Below are 24,138 nucleotides of genomic sequence, written 5' to 3' on the forward strand. Positions count from 1 at the left end.
GTGACATTTCCACTTTTAAACATAGATTAATTGAGCTTAAATTGTCACCTTCTGCTCTAGACACATGGTTGTAGGAGGAATTTTAACTATATATAAATATGTTGAGTTGACAGATTAATTCTCTTGACTGCAGAATTGAAAAGTCTGTGTTACTGCCGTGGAAAAATAGTGGCGCTTAACGGAAGAGTGAAAGAGGCTCTGCCCAAGAGCTGTTTAAAATGTTTGGGGCAAATGAGGATATTTTGTATTGACAGAAAGAGACTGTGGAAGGATACGTAAGAATGGGAGGTGGTAGAAGGCAGGGGTGGGGTGGGCAGTGTCGGCCTGGGAGTGAGATTTGGTGTTTGGAAGTTTGAGCTAAGAGAACATATTTGTTTAAAAGGCAGAGTGGTATTGGTATTGCTTCATGCAGCTTTTCATTCTGTTTCCATGGAGAAAGGGTCTCTGGTCAGGGGATGCATGGATGTGGCATTGAGTTTGAGAATGTGGCCCAGTTTATGCATTTTTGGAAGCAATGCCTACCTCAGCTATGCTGGCTGTCCTTTCGGAAGATCGTGTTCAAACAGAAAACCAAGGGCTTTTAATGTAAAAGTTGTTGGTCTTGATTCCTTATGTACACATATTTGGGACAAGTTGATTGACATAGCTCTCTCCATTTGGATGAAAAGACATACATAGCACTGGAAGAGGAGTAATATGAAATTTTAGTAAAGTGAGGGACTTTTCAAAGTAGAAACTACACAGGAAGTTGTTCAGGAAGATAAATGGTAGATTTGATCATCTAAACTGTCGACAGTTATATTCCAGGAAATGTATAACTGGGAAAAATGGGTGACGTATGTGAGCAAGCATTCACATCCTCAATATGTAAGGGCTCGCACAAATTGATAAGGTAGTAAAGCTGTAGCAGAAAATTATTGAAGGGTCATATGTGGAAAAACATAGAGGGCTACTATGCCTCAGATAGCATTTAATAGTAACAAAGTTATCAAATAATGGGATCCTTTTACTTTTTGAATTAGGAAATATTTTCTGGAAATGGTAATATTTCACATTAGGGGGGGATTATTATCATTTGCCTCTTACGGATGAAGAAATTAAAGTATGGAGGGGTTAACTTACTTGCCTGAAGTAACATAGTGCTGTGTTTTGAGCCCAGCATTGTGAGTGCAATTAAACTCCCTTACATCACAAACATATACTATTTTGCAGCTTCTTTCAAACCACATTGTCTGTGTATGGCAGTAACATAAATCTTCATTTTTGATGGCTGTATAGCATTTTTATGGAATTATTATAATTTACTTCATACATCAAATTGATGGCATTTGAGTGTTTCCAGTGTTTTGTTGTTTTGCTATTATAATGCTGTAGTGGATATTTTTTTGTTCCTGTCTTTTTTTGCATACATCTAAAAGTGCTTCATTGGGGTAAATTCCCAGAAATGTGCCATTTGGACAGTAGGGTATATGCATTTAAAGTTCTGATAGATAATGTGAAACATGTGTGTATAATGACTCTTCAACCTTTTACTGTCACCCATGTATAACTTATTACCACTGTCTTCAGTATTGGCCCAGATTTTGAATGGTCTTGCAATCAGTTTGTAGCTGGATTTACTATTTGATGTTTCTTTCTTTCTTTTTTTTTTAACGTTTATTTATCTTTGAGAGAGAGAGAGTGAGAGAGACAGACAGACAGAATCCAAAGCAGGCTCCAGGCTCTGAGCTGTCAGCACAGAGCCTGACACAGGGCTCGAACTCACGGACTGTGAGATCATGACCTGAGCTGAAGTCGGACGCTTAAGTCACCCAGGCTCCCCAATGATATTTGATGTTTCTTAAAAGAATATTACTCTTCCCATGTAAGAGTAAGACTTTTCTCAATTTATTTGCCTGCTTGTATATTGAGAGTTCTTCACACACATTTACCTATCTCTGTATCTCTATCCATTTATCTGTATAGTTTAGTCCTAAAGGTAATATTATTGCCTTTAGTAATAGCAAAGGTAAATAGTAAAGGTAAATTGTTGCCATTGCAACTAGGATCTCTTCATACAGCATAGATTCTCACTTGTTCTTGTTAGGTAGGAAAGTTGTTGATTTTTGTCTGTTTATTTAATAACTGGCCATCCTACTGAATTTCCTATTTCCTTTAATTTTCTACTTAATTTCTTTAGATATTCCAGGTCTGCAATTACCGTTTACAAGTAAATTTTTGTCTTCTCCTTCCCAGCGTCATTCCTTTTCTTTAGTTCTTTGTGATTTGTATTATCTAGTGATTTCTAAGCATGTTGACCATCCGAACCATGGGGTTGGGACAAGGAATGTTAAAAATATAGGTGTCCAGGCTCCTTCTCTGCAGATTCCCATTAATGGTTCTGGGACAGGCACCGGGAATTTGTATTTTAGAAATTTCTCCGCGATCTGTTCAGCAGGTTTGTTACATTTTTTCTGGAAGCCTACCCAGATGATGTTAAACTGGCCTGCCGGAGAAAGTAGGCCATGCTGCAAGAAAAAACTCAATTTGAAATCCTGTTTCTAAAAGGTAAACATTTTGAGGAGGTCTTTGAGGGTGGGCTCATGCTTTCTGCCTCCCTCTTCATTATCCTTAGAGTATGGCTGCTACATGCATGGTTTCTGGCTAGTAAACTGATGGGAATAAAATAATGCTGCTTTGTTTTCGTAAATGGTGTCTGGGACGTGGTCCGTATTTAAGAGTTGTGTTTTACTTGCTGATCTTTTTTTTTTTTGGTCCTGCTGTTTATATAGTTGAGCTGTTCTAACATCATCTCTAAGGGGGCATACCAGTCCAGCACTGGATTGTCCTAGGAGGGAGTTTTAGAATGAGCACTTGCCAGCTTACATGTACTGGGTTCTAGGTAATAGGTTCTCACTGAAGTTTGGTATGAGCCTGGCTTGATGAAAATTTTATTAACACTTGAAATTTGAATGTTTCTTTAAAAAAATCTTGTTAGACATTGGTTACATTGTGGTTATTCAAAGAAACTAAACCTCAAGTGTGTTTGATGCTGTATAAGGGGTAGCACAGAAAAACTAAAGGCATTAAGTTACCATAAGTGATCTGAATGGTTTGTACTTTTACCTTTGTTTTTAATGGTTTCAGTTTTGGTAGGAGGGTAAGGGAGGATCTCATAGTAATTTATTTATACATAAGAATATTAATATGTCTTAAAAAATTTTTTTTGGTGTTTATTTGAGAGAGAGAGAGAGAGCGAGACAGAGAGATGAGTGGGGAGGGGCAGAGAGAGGGAGTCACAGAATCGAAAGCAGGCTCCAGGCTCTGAGCTGTCAGCACAGAGCTCGATGCAGGCCTCAAACCCACGAACCGTGAGATCATGATCTGAGCTGAAGTCGGACGCTCAACCAACTGAGCCACCCAGGCGCCCCTGATTATTAGTATATCTTAATGTTAGTTTGCCTCAGTCATGAAAATCGTCGTTCGCTTACTGTTACCGATGCTGCGTTACCTGCGTGACTCCATGACAGAGGCCTCCCTTGAGGGCCGTGCTGTCTGAGAGACCACGGTGGCCTCAGGGTCTCCGCATACCCGCAGCTGCTGTCGAGGGGCACGTGCTGGTGGCATCATCAGTATTCAGTTGAATTTTGGTCTAAATGTGCACCAGCCCATCTCTGCAGCCTGACCTTTTGCTTCTCGGGGCCATGGCTCACGATTTCAGGGTACAAGACACAATTGTGGAAGAATGTCTTCTATCTGCTGGGTTTACCATTTGTGCATTTTATTTCCACCACAACGCAAAGTGGGGTGTCTGTGCTGTAGAGTCATGTACGGCAGAGGGACTGAACGAGGCCACAGAACATGCTGTGTGCATGTTGTGAACTTTTCAAAACTTTCAAGTTAGGAAATATTTTAAACACACAGAAAAATAACAGTCAAAAAACTTACTATTATTTTTTAATGTTTATTTGTTTTTAAGAGAGAGCGAGAGAGAGAGAAGCTGAGCGAGCAGGGGAGGGGCAGAGAGAGGGAGACACAATCTGAAGCAGGCTCCAGGATCCAAGCTGTTCGTACCCTGCAGGCACTCCCCCTCAAAAATGTAACTTGTATAGGTAGCACTGTTCTAGGGCTTTCTCTGCTTCCTTATTTATATATAAAACTCACTAAGCCTAGGAAACAGGTTGTATTATTATGCCCATTTTACAGATGGAGAAACTGAGATACAGACAGGTAGAGCATCGTGCCCAAAGTCACACATTTGGCAAATAACAGAGCTGGGACTTGAATCCAAGCAGTCTGGTGCCGGAGTGCATGGTCTTGACCAATACAATGCACTCTGTTGACTTTCAGAAATACAAAATATAATGGAACAGATAGAAATGATACCTTCACCTCATTTTAATAAAGGTTAACATTTCACTGTGTTTGTTTGTTTGTCTTAATAACTTCATCACACAAACAAGTGTTTTCTCACGTGTAGATGACAGATTGTGCTTAGACGATGGCCCTGGTCTTTATGTGGCCCATCACATTGTGTTTCTGACCTTCAGCATCCCCTTTTCTAACACTGCCCCTTTCCCCCGCAGTTTGGCAGTAAATCCCTTTCCTTACAAGGGTAAGAACTCATTCAGCAGATATTTATGGGGTGCCTGCCACATGCCAGGCACTGTGCTGGGGGTGGAGGTACAGTCAAGAAAAAGAACTGCGTTCTGTCATCATACAAGCTATAATCTCACCACGCGGGCAGGCAGATAATCTGAGTGCAAGCTGCATAATTTTGGGGGGATGGGTGAGTGATGTGGCCTTAAAAAAAAACCACAGTCTTAAATTTGAGGGTTTTAGTGATTTCTGACCTGCTTGTTAGGTTTCTTTAGCCTTGGGTCAGCAATTCAGTTCATTTGTATTTATTGTCTGGAATATACTTCCAGAATGATGGTCGAATTGGGAATTTTTAAAGTTCAGTATATGTTGCTTTCCTTCTGGAAAGTCCCCAGGTCTGGGTCAGCTTTGAAACCTTCCTCTGGGTCTGGTGAGCCCTACGGTGGGGTCCACTTGGTTTGTGCATCTGGTAATTTGTGGAACCTGGAGGGCCCACAGATGGCTCCCAGAAACTTCTGGCATGGCCTGATGGTTTTCAGAGCCCAGCCTCACCCGAGTTCCTGTGGCACCAAGAACTTGGAGACTGAGCAGTAAGGCGTGATTTAAATGGAGCGAACTTGCCGTTTTGGGCTCCCCACGCCTTATTCATTCACTATGTGTTCAAAAATAGTGAAATTAGCATATGGTAAAAATACATTTACAAATCATAAAATTAATTTATTAGAATTTGGAATGTAGTACCACATCAAAAAATTTTAGTATCAAGCATCTTGAAATAATTTATAAAAATGGAATGAATTAACAAAGTGACTTTCAACACTGCTGGGAAGTGTTTTTCTTCGTTATGAGCGTTACTGCAGGATGATGGCTCAGTTGTCCAGACTTTACTGTTCATTACAGTCGGCTAATAAGGAAGGAAGGGCTCATGAGTCTTTTCGATTTTCAGTTTTTTATTTCCAGCAGATGGTTCTCCGTGGTGGTCCCCCCCTGCCACTTTTTAAAAAAAAAATTTTTTTTTATTTAAGGGATTAGCAAATGCTTTTGGAACAGATAGTAGTATTTTGGCATTTGTTTTAGTTAAGACTTTTGGAACCCATCACACAGAGTATCTTGACAGAAAATGGGCTCGTTCTGAAATGAGATGAAAAAGAGATGCTCCTGTCAGATATTCTCAGGAGGTGGCAGTGGCTGTTTCTAGACATATGCCATGACATTTTAAGAAAATTATATAATCATTTTTTAAGCACGTTCCCCCCCCCCCCCCCTTTTCAAAAGTTCATGAAGTTTGAGAAGTAAGTGTGCTTCTCTGAGAGCCAGCTCTGGAGTTTAGCCTGCTCATTCAGATTCGGGTTCTTTCTCTGTTCACCAGCTGCTTGGCTCGGGGCAGCCAAACGAACATCCCAATGCCTCAGTTTTCTCATCTGCAAAATAGGGACAAGGGCTACTCCCTTTGCAGGACTTTTGTGAAAAGGAAAAGAGTGTAAAAGCACGTTTAAAGCCGTGAGGGACACACAAATGTAATTTATGTGTTAATGCATGTGTGCAAAATTTTTTGCCAGTAGAAAGAAGCTTCACATTTTATGTTTTAATAACAGCTCGCTTATCTGAAATTAGTGTTTGATTCTCAGTCATCATAAGCTTTTTTTTTTTTTCCAAGTGAATATTTTGAGGCTTGATGTTGTAGGACTTGGAGAGCTTATGATAAAAGACACTAATGGGATCCAGAGGACAGTATTATTATCTAAACCTGTGTTGATGACTTTGTGCTTTTAGGTATACCAAGCTTGGCTACGCAGGCAACACTGAGCCACAGTTCATTATTCCTTCATGTAAGTACAGCCCCACCCTCAACGTGTGTGAAGGACCGGGGTTCTCGGCATTGTGATTCTGTTTTCCAAAGCATATTCATTGACTTGCCATCTGCTTTTAGAAGATTGTCCTGGTTACTGGGGAGGGTTATTGATTTTGACACCTAGTCCTGAATATTGCTATAGACCGTAGCTGTGGCCTAAAATCCCCCAACTTTCTGGCCCTTTGGTCCTCTTCTGAGAAAGCCCCTTGTCACCATCGTTGGAGTTTCGGCCTGGGTGGTTGGCTGGGGCTTTTCCTTCAGTCATAAATGTCTGAGCTGCCTTGAAGAAATCTGGTCCTTTAAGGTTCATTTGTAATTTTAAGTAAGTACAGTTTTATTAACTTAGCAACTCCGTGGACTGAGCATCCATTGTGCTGCACTGTTCACTCTATTGAATGCCCTTTAAAAAAAACCCAAAAAACACGAGAGGCCTGATGACTGTTTTATTGTGTTCAGAGTGTCTGCTTTTTTTTAAATTTTGGTCAGTAGAGAGTGATGGACGTAAAAGAAGAAATGTTCTCACATCTTGGCAAGAGTACGTCCTACCCACTCTTTGTTTCCCACAGGAGCCTCCAAGGTCAGGTCAGTTGTTTTTAGGGTAGAATTTTTCTCTGAAATTGTTTAAATTCCGGGTTATTATTTGGAGACCGTTTACCAGACTAACTTGCATCAGTCCAGGGGGAAGGGAAACACTGCCTCCTAAGTGTAGATCTTGTGCAGTGAATTGTGATCTTAGAAGTTGTAAGGTGGTGCGGGGCCAGGGACCCAGTGAGGGTAGGCCCTTGTCAGCAGTATGGAACATTATGGAACATGGGCAGCTTGGGAGAGCTGGGGAGAGGAGGCTTAGCGTTTATTCCAGGGAAGGTGCAGGCCTTTTTGGTGTATATGGGTACTCACCTCACTAGGAAGTGTACCCCAGATTCCTCGAGCACATGTTATTTACCTCATTCTCCTTCCTTCCTTGCTTGCTGTATAATTGATCATGAATCTGATTTCTAGGTCTGAACACCCTGGTACCATGGCGGGGTGACCTTAATAACAGGCACAATTTGTCTGCTGTGTTCTTTATTTAGGATTCACAATTTGGTGTGTTAGTTTGCTGGGGGCTGCCGTTATAAAATACCACAGAGTGATGTCTTAAATAACAGAAATGTATTGGATCCCAGAATGGAGGCTCGAAGTCCCAGATCAAGGGGCCATCAGGATTGGTTCACAGTGAGGCCTCCTTCCCTGGTTTTCAGACAGCACCTCCTCACTGTGTCCCCACATGGCCTTTTCTCTGCACACAACGGAAAGAGAGATCTCTGTGGTCTCTTCCTCTTATGAGGACAACAGTTCTCTTCGATTAAGTCCCACCTTACGACCTCATTTAACTTTTATTACCTCCTTCGGTCCCCACGTCCGAACGCAGTCACACAGGGGGCAAGGGCTTCAACGTATGAATTTTTAGGAGACGCAATTAGGTCCATCACGCTTGGCGCTTTGTAGGCTAGGTCAGTCCTTTGAGAATTTTATTGCGAATGCCCCGGAACTTGATCGTTCCATGTTGGATTGATAAATCGGACGTTCTGACTTTTCAAAGCAGATTGGATTTTAACCTTGCTAAGTGCCACGGCTCTGAAAGGCTGACCTTGCACCTCCTGCTTTAATGCGTTGCCGTTTCAAACTGTCGGCAGCGTTCAGCCGGCTGGCCCGTTCAACCCGTCATCATCAACAGGGAGGAGAACTGAAGTCAGTTATTAGCGGGATTTCATGCGCCGCCAGACAGCAAGGCGGCTCTCAGATTGGTGCTTTCAGAACGTTCACAGTAGCAGAAGCTAGAGCATAAAAAGTCAGAGAAGTGGGAGGAAAGCCACAGCTGTATCGTCGGCTGAGTCGGTTGCAAGGGATGGAGAAGCCCCGGGAGGCGGGGTGAGAAGATTTGGGGGCCCGGGTGAGGATGCTGGGTTGGGTGGAGGGCCTCGGTCGCCCGGGGCTGTCGGCTTTCCTGCTCGTCTTAGTTAGATGTGGGAGCTGAATCATTTTTCTGGCTCTAGAGGCTCCGTCCACAAGGCGAAGTTCGAGGCGCACGTGCCGACGTGGCACCCGCAGAGAAGAGGTGGGGCTCGTGCGGATGTGCGTCAGCGCGCCGACGACGCTGGCGGACATGGGCGGGGCCCGCTGGGTGGGCGCGGCGCGTGCGGGCGGGCCCTCGTCGTGCGGGAGGTCACGGCCCTCGGCGGACAGTGGCCGGGAGCGTGGGGGAGGGCCGGATGACGACAGACTCTGTCCTCTCGAGGGGTTTTACTTTCATCTCGCACCCGGGAATTTCCACGTTGTTCCCCGAACGGCTCCCTCGGGCCTGAGCCAGCGGACGGGCGAGGTGCCGCGCGCCCCGTCCGGCTCTTCCCGGGCGGCTCTGCCCGTGTCCGGCGTGCGCTTCTGGGCAGCGTGTGCAGGATCGTTCGAGTGGAGGGTTTCCCGGCCTTTTTTGGTCTGTAAGTTGTCGCAGTATGTTGAGAGTCATTGAAAAGTTTCCGGCAGAGGAGTGAGGATGTGTGTGCTGACCGTGTCCGCCGAAGGCGCGCGAGGGAGGTGCGGGGAGGGGTCGGGAGGAAGTAAGGACGTGTTCGAGCTTCGGCGTCGGAGGAGTTCGGTGTAAAGGTCCCGTTGGCATCAGGTGAAGGGCTTCCTGCTCGGAGGAGCGTCTCCACGGGAGGTGGGGACGGAGCCCAGAGATGTTTTTGGCTTTTCTTTTAATGGAATAGTTACAAAGCAGTTTGTGGAAGTTTATTTATTTTTGAGAGAGAGAGAGAGAGAGAGGCAGAGAGAGTGAGCTGGGGAGGGGCGGAGAGAGAGGGAGAGAGAGAGAGAACCCCCAGCAGGCTCCGTGTTGTGAGCGCAGGGCTGGATGTGGGCCTCGAACTCACGAACCGTGAGAGAATGACCTGAGCCGAAATCAAGAGTCGGACGGACGCTTAACTGACTGAGCCACCCAGGCGCCCCTGTTGCATAGAGTTTTTGAGAAGTTTTTATTTCAGCTAAAAACTGTTGCAAAAGATAATATAGCACAGACCTGCGTACCCACCCACCACTCAGAAGGAGCAAACGCTGACATGATTTCAGCCTGTAAATCTGTGAACCCCTGCATCAGCGTGGGCAAGGTCCTCCCTTTTCCTCCAGCCCATTCGCCCCTCTTGCTCTCCCTCCTCTGCCGGGAACTTCCTGTGGTCCTGACCTTATGGGAACAGGGTTCCTTGCCTGTATGTGGCCTTGTTCTGCCGGTTTAGACCTTCCTAAATGACACCGTGCTGTAAATCACTTTCAGCATTGTCCTTTTATAAAGGACCCCGCCCCCCGGAAATAGGTTTTTAAGATTTAGCAGTGTTGATATATACAGTTCTTGATCAGAGTTCTAGCATTTGAATCTCAATTTTTTTTTTTCGTTTGGGCATTTTCCAGTTTTCTCTGTTATACAAAATGGTGCAGTAAACCTCTCCTTACGCACATGCGCTAGTTTCCCAAGAGAAAATGAGGAGAAATGGGGTTGTTTCGTCGTGCAGGTGCGCACCTCTCTTCTCAGCTGCTGTCAGGCTGCTCTTCTGAGTGCTTGTGCACAGTGAAGCTCCCGTAGGTGCTGGTAAAGGGTTTTTGTTTCCACACAGCCTTGACAAAAGTTGACATTGGTAGACTTAAGTTTTCGCCAGTCTGACGAATGTGAAACGATGCGTCATTTTATAAGTTTGCATTTCTCTGATGACTGGTAAGGTGGGGCACCTTTCATTGCCTGTTCGTATCTTTGCCCATTTTTTCTATTGCATATTTTTTTAATCTTTTTTACGGAGTTTTATGCAGTTGTCTTTGTATACTCTGAATATTAATATGTTGCAAATATTGTCTTTTATGGCATCTTTTTAAATGATTTTTTAAATCTAGACACGTAAAATTTTGATATAGTTAAAATATTCAGTACGCATTTTCCATTTATAATTTGTTTCTATCTTGAAAAATGCATTTCTCCTCCAAAGTCATAAGGACTTTCTGCATTTTCTTCTGTGACAATTTTGAGTTTACTTTTTGAATATGGTGTGAGATAGTTACTTTACTTATTTTCTGAATGGAAGGACACTTGTCCCAGCACCATTTATTGAAGAGTACATTCCGATTTGTTATGCCTTTTAAATCATATTGAAGTACCATATATGCTTGGGAATATTTCTGGTGTTTTTATTTGGTTTCATTTATGCGTTTGTTTATCTTCACTCCAAATTCATGCTGTCTTAAATGTTATTACTTTAGCCAGTGTCTTGATATCTGGTAGGTGTGGTTCCTCTTCCCTTTTTTCTCAGAATAACCTAGGCTATTCTTAGGCCTTACTTTTTATTACAGATTTTATTTTATTTTATTAAAAAAATGTTTATTTATTTATTTTGAGAGAGAGAGAGAGAGAGATCGTGACCTGAGCTGAAATCAAGAGTAGGACGCTTAACTGACGGAGCCACCCAGGCGCCCCTTTACTACAGATTTTAAAATTAGTTAAGGTCTATGCAAAATTTTAATGGGGTTTTGATTAGAGACACATTCAGTTTATAGATTAATTGGGGAAGAATTTGACATCTTTATGAATTGAGTTTTTCTTTTTTTAAAAATTTTTTTTTTCAACGTTTTTTATTTATTTTTGGGACAGAGAGACAGAGCATGAACGGGGGAGGGGCAGAGAGAGAGGGAGACACAGAATCGGAAACAGGCTCCAGGCTCCGAGCCATCAGCCCAGAGCCTGACGCGGGGCTCAAACTCACGGACCGCGAGATCGTGACCTGGCTGAAGTCGGACGCTTAACCGACTGCGCCACCCAGGCGCCCCTGAATTGAGTTTTTCTATCCATGAATATGGTATATATGATCTTTATTAATGGCTGTTGTGTTTTTCAGTAATGTTTTTGTAATAGACTTCATAAAGCTCATACACCTTTTACTAGATTTAACTGTAGGTACCCTTATGTGTTTGTTGCTGTTGTGAATTTTCTGAAATTACATTTTCTAACTAGTAATTGCTATCATGTAGAAATGCTATTTTTTTGTTTTTTAATCCAGCAACCTTACGTGCTTCTCTTATTTGTTCTATTAGCTTGCAGATTCTTGTAAGTTTTCTATTCAGACTATTAACTGCAAGTAATGGTTGTCCCTTTCAATCTCAATATTTTATATATATTTTTTGGTCTTTTGTACTGGCTAGAACTTCTCCTGCTGGAGTGACTAGAGCTGGAGGTAGTGGGTGCTTTTGTCAGTCTGATTTTAAAGACGGTGATTTTAGTGTGCCACTAGTCATTGCTCTTGGTTTTTGTGGAAATGCTTTTTTCAGGTTAATACAGTGCCCTTTCTATTTCTAGTTTACTGAGAGCTGATCATATGGTTTTGGACAGTTAAGTTCCTATAATACGATGAATTACATTAATATATTTTCAAGTATTAAATAGTCATTTATTTCATTCTTGAGATAATCCCTACTTGGTTATGAAATACCAACTACATGTTGAATTGTATTTGCAAATATTTATTTGGGTTTTTGCATCAGTGTTTAAAAGTGCAATTACTCTATAATTTACCTTTCTTGTACATTTTTGTCTGGTTTGAATATCAAAATTAGACTGGCTTTTGGAGATGAGTTTTTCAGCTTTCTTTTCTGTTCTTTAGAACAGTAAGTAAGATAGGAATTATTATTTCTTGAAGGTTTCATCAAATATATGACATTCTTTTGGGAAATATACTGGATGTATTAATTAAGAAATTACTGTTGTCTGGTAATTACTGTAGTAAATGTTCCTAAGATCTAGAATTTATATGTAAGTTTTGAGCACCTTTCTGATAATCTTCCCTAGATTACCCTCAGATGACCTTTTAACATTTGGAAAATAGTCTGTTTCTTCTGGTTACCCACATTCTATACTCCTACAGTTTTTTTAATCTGCAGAACTTTTACATTTTTCTTTATTAAGTTTAATCGTATGAGTTTTGGTTTGTCATTAAGCTAACTGAGGGGTTTTATTTTTTAATTTGTTTAAATAATTTACAAACTATATTTTATTTGTCTTCAAATACATTATTTTGAGATAATTGTAGATTCATAGGCAGTGTAAGAGATAGCTTGGAGAGACCTGTGTACCCTTCTCCCTGTTTCATCCAGGGCTACATCTTACATGGTTATACTATAGCATTGAAGCCAGGAAATGGAAATTGGTGCAGTGTGTGTCTGTGTGTGTCTGTGTGTGTGTAGTTCCGTGTCCTTTTATCCCATGTGTAGATTCCTGTGATTACCACTACAGTCAAGATGTAGAACCATCATATCACCACAACAGTCTCTCCTGAGCTGTTTCTTTATAACAACACTTGACTCTCCTCCCCACCATTCCTAACCTTTGGCAACTACTAATCTGTTTCTATCTCCATAATTTTGTGGGTTTTTTTTTTTGAGAATGTTTTATAACCGGAACCATACAGGATATGTCCTTTGTGATTGGCTTTTTCACTTGGCATAATGCCCTTCAGGTCCATCTGAGTTGTTGTATGTATTGACAGATTGTTTCTTTTTTTATTTGGGTCGTATTTCAACGTATGCATGTACCAGTTTGTTTAAACATTCATGTACTGAAGGACTTCTTGATTATTTCCACTTTGTGGCTATTATAAATAGAGCTGCTATGAAAATTGTGTACAGGTTTTTGTGCGGACATAATTTTTCATTTCTCTAGATAAATACTGCGTAGTGCAATTGCTGCATTGTATGGCAAGTTTATGTTTAGTATTATTAAGAAATTGCCAAAGTATTTCCCATAGTGGCTGTACCATTTTACATTTCTACCAGCTGTGTATGAGAGAGCCGGTGTCACTGCATCCTTGCCAGCATTTGGTGTTGTCACAGTTTTTTTATTTTAGCTCTTCTCGTAAGTGTGTAGTTGTATCTCGTCATGGTCTGAATCTTCATTTCTGTAATGGCCAGTGGTGTTGAACATCTTGTCATGTGCTTATTTTCCATCTGAGAATCCTCTTCTATTAAATGTCTCTTTGTGTATTTTGCTCATTTTCTAATTGTTACATTTTTACTGTGAGGTTTTGAGAGTTCTTTATATGTACTAGATAACGAGTCCTTTGTCAAATATACGGTTTGCAAACAATTTCTCCCGTTGTGAGCTTCTCTTTCCATCTTCTTCATAGGGTCTTCTGCAGAGCAAAAGGTTTAACTTTTGATACACCAGCTTTTAGATTCATTGGTTTTCTCTGTTTTTCTGTTTTAAATTTCATTGATTTCTGCTCTCATCCTTCTTTCTTGCTTTGGGTTTTGTTTTGCTCTTCTTTTTCTAGGTTCTTAAGGTGGGAACATAGATTATTGATTTGAGACTCTCTCTTTTTTTTTTTTAATTAAAATTTTTTTTCTAATGTTTATTTTTGGGAGAGCGAGAGAGACAGGCAGACAGACAGACATGGAGTGTGAATGGGGGAGGGGCAGAGAGAGAGGGAGGCTGAACCAACTGAGCCACCCAAGGCATCCCAGAGAGTTTTTCTGTTTTCTAATGTAAACTTTTAGTGTTAAAATTTTCCCAGTTATCACTGCTTTTGCAGTGTCCAACACATTTTGATATTTTGTATTTTGTTTCCATTCCATTCATGTATTTTAAAAACTTCCCTGAGATTTCCTCTTTGACACATTTAGAACTGCATTGTTTAACTTCCAGATGTTTGTGGGATTTTCCTGGTAACCTTTCTGTCATTGATTTTTGGGTTTATTCTATTGTAGTCAAAAAGCATACTCTGTATGAGTTTGACTCTTATAAAATTATTTATTCTTTACAGTTTATTTTGAGAGAGTGAGAGGGTGCGTGTGTACAAGTGGGTGAGCGGCAGAGAGAGAGAGAGAGAGAGAGAGAGAGAGAATATCCCAAGCAGGCTCCTTGCTCAGTGTGGACCCTGATGTGGGGCTCGATCTCAATGACTGAGTGATCATGACCTGAGCAGAAATGAAGAGTCGGACACTTAACCGACTGAGCCACTGACTGAGCCAACCCGTACAACCAACCGACTGTATGGTTTTACAATGATTATAAAATTATTAAGGTTTCTTTTATGGCCCCGTATAAGGTTTATTTTGGTTCCACGGGCACTTGTAAACAGTATATACTCTGTTCTCTTTGGGTAGAGTATTCTGTATATGTTGGTTGGCTCCCGTAGGTTGATGGTATTGTTGAGCTCTTTTGTCCTTCTATCAGTTGTTGAGAGAGGCATTGAGGTCTGCAGCTCTAATTGTGGGTTCGTCTGTTTTTCTCATCAGTTTTTGTCTCCAGTACTTTGCGCTTCCATTCTTTGTTACGTGCACATTTAGGATTGCAGTGTCTTCTTGATGGACTGACCCTTTATCTTTTTTAATGTTCTTTTCAATTTTTTCTTTCTTTGTTATAAAATTTACTTTTTCTGATGGCAATATAGCCAATCATGCTTTCTTTGATTAACATTTGTGTGGATATCTTTTTCCGTCTTTTTACTTTCAACCTACATATATCCTTATATTTGAAGGATCAGGTTCTTTCTCTTTTTCTTTTTTTTTTTTTTTAACGTTTTTATTCACTTTTGAGAGAGGGAGAGAGACAGTGCAAGCAGGGGAAGGGCAGAGAGAGAGGGAGACGCAGAATCTGAAGCAGACTGTAAGCTCTGATCTGTCAGCACAGAGCCCGATGTGGGGCTCAAACTCACAAGCTGTGAGGTCATGACCTGAGCCGAAGTCAGATGCTTGATGGACTGAGCCACCCAGGTGCCCTGTGAAGAGTCAGGTTCTTTTAATCCACTCTGCCAATCTCTGTCTTTTCATTAATGTATTTAGATCACATAATTTATTGTAATTATTGATTAGTGCTTTTTCTGCTTTTTTTTTTTTTATTCCTTTGTTTTGTTTTACCTGAGTTCCTGGGGATTATTTGAGCATTTTTTTAGAATTTTATTTTGATTTATGTATTGTGTTTTTGAGTGCATCTCTTTTTATTTTTTATTTTTTAACATTTATTCATTTTTGTGAGTGAGAGAGACAGAGCACAAGCAGGGGAGGGGCAGAGAGAGGGGGACACACAGTATCCGAAGCAGGCTCCAGGCTCCAAGCTGTCAGCACAGGGCCTGACGCGGGGCTTGAACTCACGGACTGTGAGATCATGACCTGAGCCGAAGTCAGACACTCAACCGACTGAGCCATCCAGGTGCCCCAAGTGCATCTCTTTATGTAGCATCTCAGTGGTTGGTCTATTACATTTCCTGTACATAACTTTTCTTAGTCTCCTGTGTTAACACCTTACCAGTCTGAGTGAAAGGCTCCACATTTCTGATATAATTGTCTTGAATATTTCTTCTACGTACATTGAGAAGGACATCAGTGTTACAATTTTTGCTATAACTGCCAAACATAATTTAGAAAACTCAAGAGGAGAAGGAAAGTAATTATGCTTATTTTTGCTCTTTCTGTGTTTCTTCCCTCCTGATGTTCCAAGATTCCTTCTTCTTTTTTGTCTTTAGTTTTTTTTTAATGTTTATTTATTTTTGAGAGAGGGAGAGACAGAGCACAGGTGGGGGAGAGGCAGAGAGAGAGAGAGGGAGACAGAATCTGAAACAGGCTCCAGGCTCTGAGCTGTCAGCACAGAGCCCTACGCGGGACTCGAACTTGGGAACGGCAAGATCGTGACCTGAGCCAAAGTCAGAGGCTTAACCGACTGAGCCACCCAGGCACCTCCCAAGATTCCTACTTTTATAATTTCCTCTCCGTTTAGAAAACTTTCTGAGCCATTTTTTAAGAGTTGGTATGCTGATGACAAATTCTGTTAGCTTTTGTTTACGAATGTCTTGATTTGCTCTGCATTTTTGGGGATATTTGGGCTGAATTTAGAATTCCGAGTGGACAGTTCTCAACACTTGAAAAATGTACCATTTCTTTCTGGGTGCCCTGATTTCTGATGAGAAATTTGTTGGAGGCTTTTAGAATTTTTTCTTTGGTCTTCAGTTTTTAGAAGTTTGGCTGTAATGTATCTTGGCATGGATTTCTTTGGGTTTATCCTGTTTGGGGTTTGTTCAGTGTTGAATCTGTAGGCTTATTTCTTTTTTAGTCAAATTTGGCAGATTTTTAGCCATTATTTCTTTGAATACTTTTTCCTTTTTCCTCTCCTTCTGGGACTTGGAATGCATGAATGTTAGCGCTTTTATTATATATCCTACATGTCCCTGAGGCCCAGTTCATTTGCTTTTCAATCTGTTTTCTTTGTTGTTCAGGCTGGGTAACTTCTATTGTTATATCTTCAAGATCAGTGATTCTTTTCTCTGTCCTTTCCTGCTGTTGAACTAATCCACTGAGATTTTTATTTCAGGTACTGTATATTTTTAGTTCCAAAATTTCCATGCAGTTTTGTCTCTGTCTTCTATCCTTGCTTTCACTTTGTGCTTCTTTGCTGAGACTTTCTTGTATTTTCCATTGTTTCAAGTGTGTTTGTAGATTGACGCATCGTATGATCGCTCCTAAAATCTTGCTTACTAATTCTGTTATCTGTGTCGTCTTGGGGTGGGCATCTGTTGATTGTCTTTTCTCATTTCGGTTGAGATATTTCTGGTTCTTGCTGTGGTGAGGGATTGTTTTTATTGAAACCTGGACATTTAAAAATTTTTTTAAAAAATGTTTATTTTTTTTTGGTGGGGGGAGGGGCAGAGAGATTAGAAGGAGACACAGAACCCGAAGCAGGCTCCATGCTTTGAGCTGTCAGCACAGAGCCCGACGTGGGGCTCGAACTCATGAACCATATGAACCGTGAGATCATGACCTGAGCTGAAGTCGGAAGCTTAGCCAACTGAGTCACCCAGGCGCCCCTAAACCTGGACATTTTAGATAGTCTGAGATTCTGGATCTTGTTTAAATCTGATGTTTCAGCAGGTTATTTCTGATACAGCTCCAGTAAGGAAAGGGGGATGCCCCTTGTTAATGCCAGTTTGGGGTTGAAGTTCAAGGTCTCCTCTTGGCCTTTGTTGACACTGGCTGGGGGAAGGCTCCACGTTACTGCTCATTGTGGGTGGGAGTTCAGCCTCCGCATTAGGCCTAAGCAAGTAGCCTTCTGGCCGGGAGGGACAGGGGTGCCTTGTTACTGCTGGTGGTGGTGGCAGTCCTGACTTGTCACTCGGCCTCCTGTGACGAAAGCCCAGTGTGAGAGCAGAGGGGACAGGTTGATGCCGCTGGGTGGGGTGGATGTTCAGCTTTCGCACTGAGGAGGAGGGGTGGTTTTCCTGAGGTGTTTGACTGGAGTTCAGCAGGTATTGTTTAGACTGCCCCTTTTATCTTCTTTGGTTGCAGGTAGCAGACTTTTGGGGGTACACCCTTTTTGTTTTGAGCTCATCGGTGTTTCTAAGGTAACCAGTATGGGCTACAGGAGACAAAAAGAAGACCCAGGAGACTCACGGCTGTGTTGTTCCCGGGGTCCTGTGGTCCCCAGCCAGTCTGTCCGCTCTTTACCTTCTGGCCTCTGTGTTTCTTTCTTCTAGAAAGTCCCCGGGTTCTGGCTGTACTTAGAGCAGCAGGAAAACTAGGTTAACTCTGTCCTTGCAGAAGCGGAAGCCCAAATTTAATTAACTCTGAGTAGAAAATATATTCGTCTGCCATAGAAGTTAAATGGTATAATAGGACGCAGTGAAAATTAACTCTTTCCCACCCGCTTCCCCTCTCCCTGGTTCCTTGTGTTTCCTTCCTGAGATGCTCCGCAAATCCCAGCAGATACACACAGGCATCTGTTTTCACACAGTGGTGGCATCTCACGTACACTGCTCTGCACCTTGTGTTTTTGTCAAGGCGCTACACCTCAGTCATCCTTCTAGATTGGCATATGAACACCTGCTGGCTTCTTTTTCGTGGCCTCCTGATTTTCCATCGCGTGGAGATGCCACCTGTGTGTAACCAGTTGGAATGTTTCGCCGTCGACTCCATTATCTGTTCTATTCATTGTCCTTCCCATCTCAGTGTCACCTGTGTTGACACCTGTTACTGTGTGTGGCGGCGGTGGGTTGGAGATCGCTGCTGGGGTGGCACGGACCCTTTCTCTGTGAGGAGTCCTGTAGTCTGTGAAAGTTCATAGATGGTCTTTGATAGCTGCTCTCTTAGGTGCATTTCTCCATCATCTTCATAAGGACCGTGTGGACCACTTCTTGCTTTTCGTAGGCTTACGCAAAAGAGTTTGAAGATAAGCTCTCTGTGCCTTTACTCTGTTTCGTGGATTCAGTTGCTTCATGTATGATAGGTAGTAATAGTTAAAAGAAGTATACTTCGTTTTTGTTTTGTTTTGTGTTTTTCTTATTTCTCATGGCCACTAAAACATACATCTACCATGATTTGGGGCCAGAGTACTTTGATTACCTTTTTGGGAGGGATAGGATTAACTTGGTTTTCATTTGTATTTCTGAGTGTGGTAGTGTCACCTCACTAAGTTTAGTATTTTTTCTTCAAGGTGGTGATTTTTCTTTTCTTTCTTTTTTTTTTGAATTAAGTTTATTTGTTTCGAGAGAGTGCATGCATGCAAGTGAGTGGGGAGGAGCAGAGAGACAGAGACAGAGATTCCACACAGGCTCTGTACTAACAGTGCAGAGCCTGATGCAGGGACTCGAGCACACAAACCATGAAATCATGACCTGAGCCGAAGTCGGATGCTTAACTGACCAAGCCACCCAGGCACCCCAGGGTGGTGATTTTTCTTCTGGTTAATATGTTGCCCCCAAATTCTTGGCAAAGTTGAATGATGGAATGAATCGCAGAATTTTTTTGCCCTGTGTCTTCACAATCTTTTATTTTGACTTGGCAGTTTAATTATAAATTCATGCATAATTAAGTTTGATCTTGCCCAGAGGATAGAATCTGTCACTCACACTGGCACCCTGTGCGAGGACCTTGCGGTCTGCTGCGAGCCGTGCTGCCAGGGGCCCTCTGCGTGCATGACGTGTGCGTCAGATGATCCTGTGTGATGCTTGTCAGTGTGCCATTGAGTGGCCTGCTCAGTTTTCAGAGGTGGTTTTATTTGTTTCTGTAGATTGCTTCAGTTGTTTAGGGCCCAGCAGACATTTCTGCCCTGTGACCAGCTTCAGGGCTCTGGACATGCTCACCACCTCTGACTGCTTGCTGGGCTTTGTCTCCAGCATTTCCACGCCATACCTGCTCCTTGAGTTCTGCAGAAATCCCGTCCCCTAGATTTGTGCCACCTTTTGTAACTGGAAGGCTTTGAGTCTAAGTGTGGCAATGAGCTGGATGGAGTGAGCAGAGGTGGACAGAGTGACTTCTACTCCGGACTCCTCCTTTTTACCTCTTGCCCCTGTCGCTGCAAAACACCTTTCTCACAAACAGGGTTCACATTCACTCGTGTGACTGTTGCGACCCTTCATTCGTAATGATTTGGGGGTTTCAGATGATCTGCTCTAAAAAATACGTTCATGTGTCTGCTAATTTGTTTTGGGATAAATTTGATGAAGGTGAGTTTATGGGAGCTCAGAGTATGACCAAGGGTTAGGAGTGTAAATGGAAAATTTTATCTTTGTCAAGCTTCCACATTTCATTAAATATTAAATTCTGTAGTGAAGTTCTATGTGATTTTTACTAAGTATATTCTCAAACGTCACGGTTAACCCTTATTAAAATGATGTATCAGAAAGCCATTGGCATTTTTACGTAATGCAGTTGTTTGATTATTGTACTTTTCTTTTTTGTGATGGATATTAGCCATCAGCCTCCTAGTTGTTTCTTTGAGTGAAGTCAGTTTTTTTCCTATAACAAGATTAAAAGAATATATTTTAAATCTATCTGATGCAGAGTTTTATTTAAAAAAAGGACTGGAGAGTGTATAGGTGTTATTTTTCAGTTTACTCTTCTTTTTTGTATTATATTTTTAATTTGTCTCCTATATTGTATTTTAAAATTTGGAACCTATTGATACATACAAGGGCGTTTCATTTATTGTCTTGTGGGATTTTTCCAGATGAAATTGAGAAATATAGTGATATAGCTTCTGTCAGCATTAAAAGCAGATCAGCTAAGTTCCTTTGTACCATTCTGAAAATAATACTGCAACATAAAAGCTGTTTCTGTATTTTACGTACTCGTTGATAGTGTCTTTTCTATGAACACCCCACCCCATATAAAACCCTAACATTGAAAATGTACTTGTACATACATGGGGATTATATGATCCTTTCTTGATCATTCAAATAAATAGGAATAGTGATGGAAATCTTTGTGCCTTTTTTTTTTTTTTTTTTAAGGTATTGCCATCAGGGAGTCGGCAAAGGTAGTTGACCAAGCCCAGAGGAGGGTGTTGAGAGGAGTCGATGACCTGGACTTTTTCATAGGGGACGAGGCCATCGATAAGCCCACGTATGCCACAAAGGTGAGCTCCCCTTAGGGATTTGCTGCCTTAGTGTGGAGCCGAGAACAGAACAGTAGAAGGGAGAGTGCAGAATGGCAGATGGTCTAGAAACTGTACTTAGGAGTTAAGGGATGTATTTTTATTTTTATGTTTAAAAAGTTTCTTTCTTAACTTTATTTAAAACAAATTTGTCTTAAAGTTTATTTTTGAGAGAGTACGCATGTGCGTGCACAGGCACGCGCGCAAGTGCGGGGGAGGGACAGAGAGTGAGGGAGAGAGAGAATTCCAAGCAGGCTCTGCACTGACGGAGCCTGGTGTGGGGCTTGAGCTCACAAAATGTGAGATCGTGACCTGATCAGAAACCAAGAGTCAGACACTTAACTGACTGAGACACCCAGGTGCCCCAGTTTTGTTGTTTTTGAAGGGGGTGTTTAAAATTTTTGTTTACATTTTATTTATTCTTGAGAGAGAGAGAGAGACAGAGCACAAGTGGGGGAGGGGCAGAGAGCGAGGGAGACACAGAATCCAAAGCAGGCTCCAGGCTCCGAGCTGTCAGCACAGAGCCCAATGTGGGGCTTGAACCCACAAACCGTGAGATCATGACCTGAGCCGAAGTGGGGCTCTCAACCGACTGAGCACCCCCAGGTGCCCCATCTGTTACACATTGTTAACGCACTTCCTTGTACCTGGAAGTAAGGGCTGCAGAGTGGAAACAGGAGCATGGCTTAATCTTTCTGCCCACGTGCCTGTTTCCTTTGGTGAGTGAGGTAGGTCCGTCCCTGTGCTGGCAGCCCTCCTCTCTAACCCAGTCCGTCCTGGGCTGGCGTTGTTGGACTCTTACTCTTACTGTTGTGACCTGAAGGCTGACGTATTTTGGTTTCTCTTGCTGTAGTGGCCAATAAGACATGGAATAATTGAAGACTGGGATCTAATGGAAAGGTTCATGGAACAAGTGATTTTTAAATACCTTCGAGCTGAACCTGAGGATCATTACTTTTTAATGGTGAGTAACTAGACCTGAGAGGAACATATCCTCAAAATCCTGAATTACTTAGATTTTTCTTTTTCCAGATTACTTAGATTAAAAAAATTTTTTTTCTAAATGTTTGTTTATTTTTGAGAGAAAGACAGAGTGTGAGTGGGAGAGGGGCAGAGAGAGAGGGAGACACAGAATCCGAAGCGGTCTCCAGGCTCCCAGCTGTCAGCACAGAGCCCAACGCGGGTCTCAAACCCACGAACCGTGAGATCATGACCTGAGCCTAAGTCGGATGCTCGACCAACTGAGCCACCCAGGTGCCCCCAGATTACTTAGATTGTAAACTCAAGATATTCTTCCCTGGAGAGTTTTAAATTCCTGTAAAGCCATTTGTATCAATCCGGTGCTTTCTTGGCACATAACAGAAGGCTCATCAAAAATGTCTGAAGTCAACAGGGGATCATCAGCCGTCAGAACAGCAAGGCCAGAGCTGGGTGGTTGCAGGGCTCACCACTCGAGGGCACTAGAGCGGCCTTGGTTCCCCACAGGCCCCAGGATGGCACCACCTCATGCTTTAGACGCTCTTAGAGGTAGAAACGCTTTGTAAGAATGAAGAGTCCCTTTCCCGGGAATGTTCCCAGCCTGTGTGTCCCATCTGTCCCTGCCTGGCCTGGTCACTAGCAGGGGGAATGAAATTACATTGATGGGTTTAGACTAATCCGATTTCTTCCTGGGGGCTGGGGAGGGGACGGTGTCTGATGGCCTGGCCCCAGGAGGGTGAGTACCTAAACAGACTCCGTCAGCGAGGAAGATTGGGGCGGGGGGACCGTGTGTGGGTAGCGATGCCCTCCTGATGGAGCTGGAGGGCTAGGATTTTTGCTTTGTAGCAGAGGAAACCAGTGAAGCCACTATTTTGCCAGGCTTTAAGTCTTATTATAAAATAAGACTGAGCTTAGTTATGGGTCCTGATTATGGCACTTAATTGATCTTGTTCAAATAGAATAAAACATTACAGAGAAATGAGGAGAAATGTCTCTTGGTTATGGAATCTTTTCTAGTTGTTCTACTCAACATTATGTATTTCCTTCCGTGAAATGTTCTTTTTAAGTTAAAATTAATTACATGTTCAAAACGCTTGCTTTATAGAGAGCAATTGCATGTAACATAAGCTGCATATTAAAACGTACATAATTTAGCTTTGGATTTTCTCCATGCAAGGATATTGTCAAATGGTCCCAGATCCAATTATATAATTCTTTCTAATGTTAAATATGGAGTGTGCTTTAGAATTATCTGACTTAAAATATGTTAACTGCAAGGCTATTGTGGTAGTTTGTGGAATCTATATATTTGATATCTATTAAGGCAAGTCCTTGAAAGTGCTCTGATCGTTTTTCTGGCTGTATCTTTGCAACTGGGAATTGCCAAGTATGGGTAATGTGTTTTACAGGCCACTGTGTATTTTCTATCCTGTGTACCTACAGTGGTTTATGTAAAATAAATGAAGCCAGGAAACTGACAGTGTGTCTGAGTGGCTTTGTCTTTATAGCCAAAACAAATCACAGGCTCCCACCTGTCACATTTGGCATGTTTCCTTCTCTAGCACATCACATAACTACCTGTTGGATGGGGTTGTAGGACCAGGCACCGTGCCCAGCTGCTTCCTTCTGTCTGCCTCAGCTCTCTGCGCCAGGATTCCTCCCGTTCACTCCACACAGAGCAGGCCTGTGGAGCAAACGCTACCACCAGGACGCAGCCTGCAGGAAGTTTTCCCTAAAATCATTTTTTTTTTGGCATGTTTAGAGGCTAGTGAGGTAAAGCCACTTGCCAGGAAGGAATCGGAGGTGTTTGCTTTGACTATGGAAAAGCTGAAGTCCATTTGCCAAAAACGAGTATCTATAACGAATGTTAAAAAAAATCAAGTTTATTAAAGATAGGAAAATATTATATTATGTACATTGTGCTTTGAATTCTGTAAGTCACTTCATTGCAGGCGGTGACTGAGAAAGTGATGAGAATGGTAAGTTTCCTTCAGGTTTATACCCTTAATCATCAGTTAATGGAATAGTTAAAGCGGAGGAAAGCAAGGGTAGAGATTTACGGCCAAGTCATAGAAGTTAATTGAAGACATTTGCTCAACTGCTACATCACATGAGAGCTTCTTGGTGTTAGAGAGTCTCAGAGGTCTAAATTATAGGTCCCTCGGTAGCTCACAGAATTGTTCTTTCTTTCTGCTGCGAGCAGACATCTGAACATACAGGGTGAGAATGAGCTCGTGACGGCTCCTGTTTTTCAAGAAGTTTCAGAGTCTCAAGTCGTACTGGTCATCTGGACCGAGGAGACAGT

At 42.1% G+C, this 24,138-nt stretch overlaps 1 protein-coding gene across 4 annotated transcripts in view; it reads left to right on the forward strand.

Moving 5' to 3' along the window:
* Positions 1-24,138, forward strand: part of ACTR3B (actin related protein 3B) — an 89,761-nt gene that overhangs the window by 13,181 nt on the left and 52,442 nt on the right. The window contains exons 2-4 of one of the 4 annotated variants that reach the window (XM_049643102.1): positions 6,352-6,407; positions 20,713-20,837; positions 21,709-21,819. In XM_049643102.1, the coding sequence (XP_049499059.1) occupies positions 6,352-6,407; positions 20,713-20,837; positions 21,709-21,819 (292 nt within the window). Of the gene's footprint in view, positions 1-6,351; positions 6,408-8,582; positions 8,908-9,041; positions 9,129-20,712; positions 20,838-21,708; positions 21,820-24,138 lie in introns of those variants that run through there. The other 3 variants (XM_049643101.1, XM_049643106.1, XM_049643104.1) reach the window with 3 other exon arrangements.

This window comes from Panthera uncia, chromosome A2 (assembly GCF_023721935.1).
Source record: "Panthera uncia isolate 11264 chromosome A2, Puncia_PCG_1.0, whole genome shotgun sequence".
Classification (NCBI taxonomy): Eukaryota; Metazoa; Chordata; class Mammalia; order Carnivora; family Felidae; genus Panthera; species Panthera uncia.